Raw genomic sequence first — 8,716 nt, 5'->3', positions numbered from 1 at the left:
CCATTAAGCCTGGCGCTTCCGTCCCACAGGGACTCTCTGAGATCTCTGACAGCAACCCGAGCTCCTGACTACATTCTGCTGGTGACCCCGCGTTCCCTGTGGGAACAGTGGTGGCAGCAAGGACCCTAAGGTGGCAGTAGGCACGGACAGAAGTGCACAGGACAGTCCCACAGAGCTGTTGATGGTGCTCACCTAGATCGACAAAAAGACGCTTTTTCCCTGCAGGATCCTTCACAACTAAGAAGGAAAGGTCAGGGCCGCTCCGCTCGGCGGACCCCAGCCTCTCCGGGGCTTTAGAAGTCAACGTCCAGCTCTCTCCTCTCTCCTCATCTGTGGACATTTCACGGAAGGAAATTCCTTGTTTAATTGGTGGTTCAGAAAAATGGGAAAATGCTTGGCTGGTTGTCCCTGGAATCCCACCATCATCTTCATCATCTCCACTGGCAATCAAATGAAAAGCAGGCTGCAAAATCTTTCTCACAAAATTACCTAAAGAAAAAAAGTTATGATGAATATAATTCTTCTTTTTCACAAACTGTAACTTAAGATCTAGGCCCAAATCTACCCACTCTTACACTCTAGGCTCCTTTTTTACTTTTGGTTTTAGCACTGAGTTGTTACTACAAACTGGAACATGCCTCTCCTGTTACTTTCTTCCTCTTGTGTAATCTGGAACTTTTCTTCTTCTTCTTTTTTAAAAATCTTGAACTTTTTCAGTCCCTTTGACCCGGCACCTGGTGTCACTTGTAAAAACCATCTTACAGGAGAAGGTTAAGGTGAGATGTGTCAATGTAGCCAATACAGGACTGAGCCTATGTTCACCAAAACACTCAACTTTTATTAATACAAATTGAGTAAAATGTATCTTCACAATCAATGATTAAAGAATGGGAGTTTTTTTTTCTTTTCAAAAAGAATGAAATCTTGTCCCCCCAAAAGAATGAAGAGTTTCTATGAGTAAGTGGTGCCACCAGGGTCATGCACAGAAACACTGGCAGCTGCCATCCCCTCCCGGGCCGGGCATCAGCCCGGTTCCCTGCACAGCAGGCCCGAGGACGCCGACACGCACCCAGCAGCCCCCTGATGCTCTCCCGCCTCTCCCTGTATCTGGCCATTGATGATCGTGGCCTCAGAACCAAAGTCCAGAACTAAAACACTTAAATACATTCAGTATATTTCCACGTTTAGTCTAAGAGCTCTAAATATCAGCGGTACTATCTGTACCAAGAAAGATAATATGACAAGCTGGAACTTTTTAAAAAAATTTCTTTATTGTTGAACATATTACAGATGTCCCCCCCTTTTTTCCCCATTGACCCCCTCAACCCCGCTCCCCCCCTTAAGCCTTCACTATTGTCTGTGTCCATGGACTATATACATGTATATAAATTCCCCAGTTAATCTCCCCCCCTGCCCCCCTGCCCCTCTGAGATTCGTCCGTCTGAAGCTGGAACTTCTTTAAATTGTCATTTATTATTTATTATACCATAAAATCAAGTAATTTGGTAAAGCTGCTTCATGTAAATTAGATTAGAGAATACAATACTGTAAACATTTTTTAATTTTAATCTTTAAAACTGGTATAGTCTGAGTTTGTCACTTTAGTTACCAGATAGCGTGAACCTTAAGTTATATAAGATATACATGCTTTAAATTAAAAAAATCTTTCTCCAAATTAGACTTAATTACCTCCCTACTCAAAGAAACAAATCCACTTTCTTATAAACACTAAACATTAAAAATGAAAGCAAAAGCATTTGATCCTTGCAATCATAAATAGACATGATTATTTCTGGATTAGGGGAGATTAGGTAAACACTGAGTGAGGAGAAAGCATGATATGTCAAAGTTCAACAGAGCAATCTATCCTATCTAATAAAGAGGGAATAGGCTAATTGACTGCCACGCCCTCAAAGATGACGGCACCCACAGCCACAAGATGGCGGGGCCCAGTCCCCTCAGCCCCATCGGGGCGGCAGGCGCGTGGCAGGCCCAGCCACTCTGCGTGCCTGCCTCCAGAGTACCCCAGTCCCCTCAACCCCTCAGCCACCCAGGGCCACCCGAGGCCCAGGTAACCAGGGCCGGCCGAGGCTTGTGCTGCCAGCAGTGGCAGCAGCAGAGGTGTGATTGGGGCGTCGCCTTCCCCTGATAGCCCAATCCCCTCCCGCCCGAGGGCTCCCAGACTGTGAGAGGGGGCAGGCCGGGCTGAGAGACCCTCCCTCCAATGCATGAATTTTCATGCACCAGGCCTCTAGTCTATATATATAAAAAGCCAGCGACTGGAACGCCATAATGACTGGAGCGACCGATTGCTATGACGCCCACTGCGGCCAGCGAAGGAGCCCGATTGGGGGGTGGGGCCAGCCAGCCAACACCCCTACTGCCCCTCCCCCAGCCGGCACTGCCCCTGATCGGCCTCTCCCACCCTGTTTGAGGGTAGGGCAGCTGGCCAACTCCCCCACAGGCCCCTCCCCACAGCTGGCCCCACCTCCAATTGGTCCCCCCACCCCCAATCGGGAGCGGGGCCTGCCAGCCAACCGCCTGAGGCCCCTCCCCTGAGCCGGCCAGGGCCTGATCTGCCCCGATCAGGGCGGGCCGGCTGGCCAACCTCCCGCCGTTTCCTCCTCCCAACAGGCCTGGCCCTGATCCACTGATTGAGGCCTGGCCAGCCGGACCCCACCCATGCACGAATTTGTGCACTGGGCCTCTAGTGCAAATATAAAAGGACAGAGTTAATTTTTCTGGAAATGCAGAATGACATCCCCCTGACAGTGAGCAGCACTAAGAGCGGTGGAGCCATGGCTAAGAACCAGGTACAAGGGCAGCGCTCAGGAGGCCCTGCAGACCTTTGACCTTTGGCAGGGAGCTAACAGGGCCAGGAAGTGACAGTGTAACTGATATAAATACTAACACGGGATCCCAGGAAACTACTCTGCTTTAGACTTCCCTTCCCCAATATTATCACCTCACCTTATCATTCATACAGGGACAATTTTATGGCTGGAAATAACTCAAAAGAACGTATCAATCACAGAAATTTCAAGGTCCTATGGCACGCAGGCAAGAGATCCAATGTATACATGTTGTGAGCATTTTGTGATCTCTTACATTACCCTAATTCCCCTTTCTGAAAAGCTAACAACAGGAACTAGAGATGTCACCAAGAGATAACACTGGAGGAGGGAACTGAAGCGAGATGTGGACTGATCCACAATCCCTGCATCCCTGGTGCTGGCGGTCCGTCACTACACAGGAGAGAACCCTGTGGTCTGATTAGGCCTCTCCAGCCACACTGGACAAACCAGGCACAGATGCCCATCTCTACCCCGCTGCTTATGCTGTCGGACAGCAAAGCCCTTCTTCCCTTCGTCCACAGGCTGACATTTTTAAAGCCAGCTTGAATGCACCTGCTTTCAGAAGAGACATGCAGTAGAGACTGCTAATCATGTCACACTTCTGTTCTCCCTTCTTCCCTAGCAACACCTCTCAATTTAGCCTGTGGCAGAGTCAGAGCCGACTATGAAGAGCAAACAGGCATCAAGGAAATATCTTCTTAGGACTCTCTCCATGCCTGACAGCAGAGCCCACTTCATATTGTCATCCATTCAACAAGTTTACTAAATGCCTGTTAGTACTTATTATTGTTGCTTCTGCTACTATCCCATTATTGTTATTGATAAAGATATTATTATGTAACAAGCTCTAAAAATACAAGAGTGAACACTATCCCTGCCCTCAAGTAACATTAGGTGGAATAGACAAAAACAAAACCACCAGGAAACTGCCTCAGGAAGTGGTGATTGCTCTGACGCAACAAGCGCTGGGCAGTCCTGCGACCAGAGGAACAGGAGCCTAAGTCTTAGGGCTCCACAGAAACGGCTTCTCGGGTGAGGATTTCGACGCTGAGTCTTGACACACCAGGCTGGAGGCAGGCCCACTCAGACAGCAGCATCAGAGACTGCGGAGGCCCCGGGACTGGAGAAAACATGGCCCAGCGGGAGCCCAGGAGAGCGAGAAGAGCCAGGTATCAGAGAGGAGGCTAAAGCACAGGGGTCTCACTGTGCAAACGAAGACGGGGGCTTTTTCCGGAGGCAGCGTATTATCCTTCAAGGGATGAGGCACTGCAGTGGCATAAACAGATCACTGTGGCTAGCTGACTGAACAGGACTGAACAGGATGCTAGCTGGAACGCATCTAGAGGTCAAAGATGACACCACTGCTACTTGGGTAATTGGATGGATGGTGACACCACTCGCCGATATACATACCACAGGAGAAACAGCAAGTTTTAGGGGAAAGGTGAGGTGTTCGGTCACGTGGAGTTTGAAGCTGACCATAGGAGTATGGTGTCAAAACAATAATCTTGACTGAAGAAAAAGTTTTGAGAGTCATCAACACAGAGATGGAAACTGGAGCCATGACAGTGAATGACCATCAAGGTTAACAGGGGACAGGATGGACTCTACAGTTACTACCACCTGAGGAATGAGAGAGCAGAGAACACTGTGCAACTAAGCTAACAACACAGGAGAATAAGGAGCCCTGGGCACACAGTACACTAGGTCCTGACTTCATTCCAGTGCTTATGTGATTGTGTTCATGTCTTTTACCCTGAAAATTGTCAGGCACTTGTCCATCTGAAATGGGTCACCAGTTCCTTGAACTTCAGTGAATGGTCTGCTGTTTGAACTCAGGAACACCTGCCTGCTCTGCCCTGTCCGATAAACACTCAGGACTGTGACTTCTATTTAGACCTTGGTTTTCTGTGTCCCCATTCTGCCCACTTGTTCCCCTTTGGACTGACTTCATTTTATACCTGGGACTCTATTTCTGGTTTACAATCCTGAAACAAGTACGCTGGTTACATTTTCAGGTTTATACATCTAGATTCCTCATGAACCCTAAGGTGTGGTCTGGAGCAATAAACCAGACTTCGAGATGTAACCTGGAAACCAAGCCCCAGTTCTCAGGCACTAAAAACTACGGCGGAAGCGAAGATCAGAAATCCAGATCTGAGGCCTCATGGGTCAGACCTGAATTAGGACTCTCATGTATCAACCAGAAAACTTCTGCATGACTCCTGTTGCAGCAGAAACCAGTACCAGGGCATGAATGGCCATCCCAGTATCTACACCCAAAGGCACCAATACCAAGAATAGCCTGGGTAGGCTAATGTGTCTAAAATGTGTCAAGAAAAGGAAGACAGGTCTAGAATTAAAGGCAAAGCCTAAAAACATGAAAAATCATGTTTCATTTTTTTAGGATAGGTTAACACCCATAAAAACTGATAAATACTTACATAACTTCAGAAAAAAGGGGAAATATGACCTTTTACTATTGCTCCATAACTTAAAAAAATAGTATACTTGACTGGCTGGCCAGTGTTGCTCAGTGGTTGAACATCACCTATGAACCAGGAGCTCATGGTTCAATTCCCAGTTAGGGCACATGCTCAAGTTGCAGGCTCGATCCCCAGTAGGAGGTGTGCAGGAGGCAGCCGATCAATGATTCTCTCTCATCATCATATATCTCTCTCCCTCTCCCTTCCTCTCTAAAATCAATACAAATATATAAACAAATAAATATAAAATAAAAAACAGTATATTTACCGACATGAATGTTATCTTTAAATGCCACATCATGGAGTTGAAATATTAAATGGCGGCTAAATTTCTCGTCAGTGCTAGAATCTAAGTTTAAAACATCTTCAGCTGAACAGTTAACTCTGTATAACTCTTGAAGTGCTTTACAAACATGCTAAAAACACAAGAAACATATAAATATTTTTAAATGTTTTAAACGTTTTTCATGAGCAAAATTAAAATATCTTGGTACAAATATAATTCATTATTTTTTTTACTCACTTTTTATTTTGATTCACTATCAGAATATATTATACAATATTACCAAATTACTTATGTATTAAATTATATATTTTTAAATTATACATGTTTATATTTACAAATTCATAGACTCTCAGGATTAAAGTCCTCCTAGAAGTTGAATAATTTAACTTATACATTAATCTCCTTTAAAATCACAATAAAAATATTTCTTTTTAAGCATCTCTTTAAATATCATCTATGAGTTAAAAAGTCACTAATCCTGTTATCATTTTAGTTTCCAGAAAGTTCCTCAAGCACATTGAGCCCAAATCCACCTCTAAGAACACAGACTCTGAGGCTAGAAGACGCTGACTGAAGGCCGTGATGCTTTATAGTGAGGCAACAGCTTGGGTCAGGAGCACAAGACTCGGACTCGGAAAGATCCAGGTTTGAGTTCTGGCTTTGCCACTTAACAGCTCTGTGATTTTGGTCAAGTGCAAACCTTACATTCCTCAACTGCAAAATGGGATATACTAGACCCTAACTTCCGGACTGTCGTAAGGAGGAAAAGAGAAAACGAGGGTAAGTAGTTAGTGCAGTGCCTGGCACGCAGAACTGTTCCAAGCATTAGCCATGTAGCCATAGGACCAGTCGCTTCTGAAGCCGCCGTCTTCTCATTTGCTAAACACAGTTACTAAAACACGCAGGGTTAAAATGTTTGTAAACTGCCAAGCACCCAGCTACCTAAGAGTCGTGCAACAAATTGTATTTATTAATGCTGTTTTGGCATTATTATAGCACATACACACCCCCCTCGCTCTCTGATCCTACCCTCTTCAGTAAATTCTCACTTTGCCTCATCTTTACCAGAGCCAGCTACTTATAATGTAAGCCAGAGAATTTTTTTAAAAATCCAGAAAATTCCTCAACTGCCACTTCGTTCTCAATGCTTTTTTTTTTTACTAGATATAGTAATGTTAAAAAATATATGAACTTCCTCCTTTTTAGAAGTTTACTCAGAGAAGCAATATAAGCAATATTAAGAGATAAATGGAAGAGTAGCAAGAAACAGGAGGAGAAACATGGAACCTACACAGGGTGTCCTAAAAAAAAGTATACAGCCCTAGCCGGTTTGGCTCAGTGGATAGAGCGTCGGCCTGCGAACTGAAAGGTCCCAGGTTCGATTCCGGTCAAGGGTTGTGGGCTCGATTCCCAGTGGGGGACTTGCAGGAGGCAACCGATACATGATTCTCTCTCATCATGGATGTTTCTATCTCTCTCTCCCTCATCCTTCCCTCTGAAATCAATAAAAAAATAAAGTATACACTTGGAATGATTATAAAATCAGTGTTTATTAACATACAGTTCATTTAAAAACTTTAAAAGAATGTATAGAAATGAATAATTTTTTTGTCAATGCCTGTTTTCAAACTGATGACTATTCTGGTCCAGGCATTGCTGATAACATGAAGCAATGGAATCATAAACATCAAAAATAATTTTGTTTGGTATTTGTGCATCTTCAATTCATCGGCTGTTGCCAGGTTTTGTACCGTAAACTTTATCTTCTATGTATCCCCATAAAAAAAATGTCTAGTGGCCCTATAGAATAAATTTTCTTTGTTCAAAGCTTAGTCTGGCTTCACTCATTATTTCAAATCAGTTAAACCTGAAAATGAGTGAAAATTAAGTTAGTTATCAGCTGTTAGAGTGTGCATATATTTTTTGGGAGACACCCTATATATTACATAGGCTAGAGTCGCTTAATGAATAAAAATAAAGAGAGACAGATGGATATAAGGAAAAAAAACCTGAGTCTGTAAATTACCTCAATGAGTAATGCAACCATCTTTTTTCCATCAGCTCCAGGATTGGCAAGTTTGTTAAATTCCAGATCAAAATAGAGCTTGCAAACAGCATTTTCAGGAATGACTTCATAGCAGTGTAAGAGATGTTTTCTAAATTTAATAGTTCATGATTGTTAGGTTTGAATCTTATACCTTTTAAATCACAGAACTTGATCTTATATGTCAAGATACCATATTAGCTGTTTTAATTACATATAACTACCTATATATATAAAAGCCTGGGTTGCAGGCTCAATCCCCAGTGGGGGGAGTGCAGGAGACAGCCGATTGATGATTTTATCATTGACGTTTCTATATCTCTCTCTCTCTCTCCCTCTGAAATCAATAAAAAATAACTTTTAAAAATAGTAATAGATGCTGACTTGATAAAGAAAGGATAACTTGTGCTAAATGAAGTATAGATGGTTTCCTACACAAATATAAAGTTTGTAGTAATCTGAACAAGGAAAAATGATGACGGAATTGTGTCATCATGGGGCACATGTAGTACAGAACCTACACACACACACACACACACACACACACACACACACTTTCTTCTCCCAGCACCTGGTGAGATAATTCAATGTTGTGACAAGGAAGATCCAGAATTCAATTCTAATAGTAAAAGGATAGTAACTAATTATGTGATTGAGAATTATCAAAGCCAATTCAGTCTGAATTCATTTCACAAACATTACTAGATGAAGGAAATGTAGCTTTAATGTGCTGTCCTTTACAAACTACTTACCGGGATTTATAATGAAACCAAAGCTGAACATAGCTTGTTACAAGGTAAATACGTTGTCCATCGCCCACTTCGCATTCCAAAGCAAATACATGAACATCCTTTTGTAAAATCAAACAAATTCAAAAACTAATAAAATGAAAATCTAAAGTCAACTATAGCTATAAATGTCGATAAAGAGTTTACTATTCAAATTGTCAACACTGGAATTTGACATTTTATTAACATATATTAAGACAGGAAAATTATCACTAGATCTATGCCATTCAAATCTAGTATTTGATTCATTTATTTTT

General features: G+C 42.9%; 1 protein-coding gene across 1 annotated transcript; it reads right to left on the bottom strand.

The window, feature by feature from the left end:
- Positions 1 to 27: 27 nt before the first annotated feature.
- Positions 28 to 8,521, bottom strand: LOC102441419 (DNA-directed primase/polymerase protein-like; the record flags this gene model as incomplete). The annotated part of the gene is made up of 4 exons (XM_023749341.1): positions 28 to 489; positions 5,610 to 5,757; positions 7,654 to 7,783; positions 8,424 to 8,521. Coding segments are annotated over 4 exons (838 nt in total), but the record flags the coding sequence as incomplete, so codon positions are not given.
- Positions 8,522 to 8,716: the final 195 nt, after the last annotated feature.

The sequence above is a fragment of the Myotis lucifugus genome, unplaced genomic scaffold (genome assembly GCF_000147115.1).
Source record: "Myotis lucifugus unplaced genomic scaffold, Myoluc2.0 scaffold_6341, whole genome shotgun sequence".
Taxonomy (NCBI): Eukaryota; Metazoa; Chordata; class Mammalia; order Chiroptera; family Vespertilionidae; genus Myotis; species Myotis lucifugus.
The sequence above is the reverse complement of the archived record's forward strand: the minus strand, read 5'-3'. Positions and strand labels throughout refer to the sequence as shown.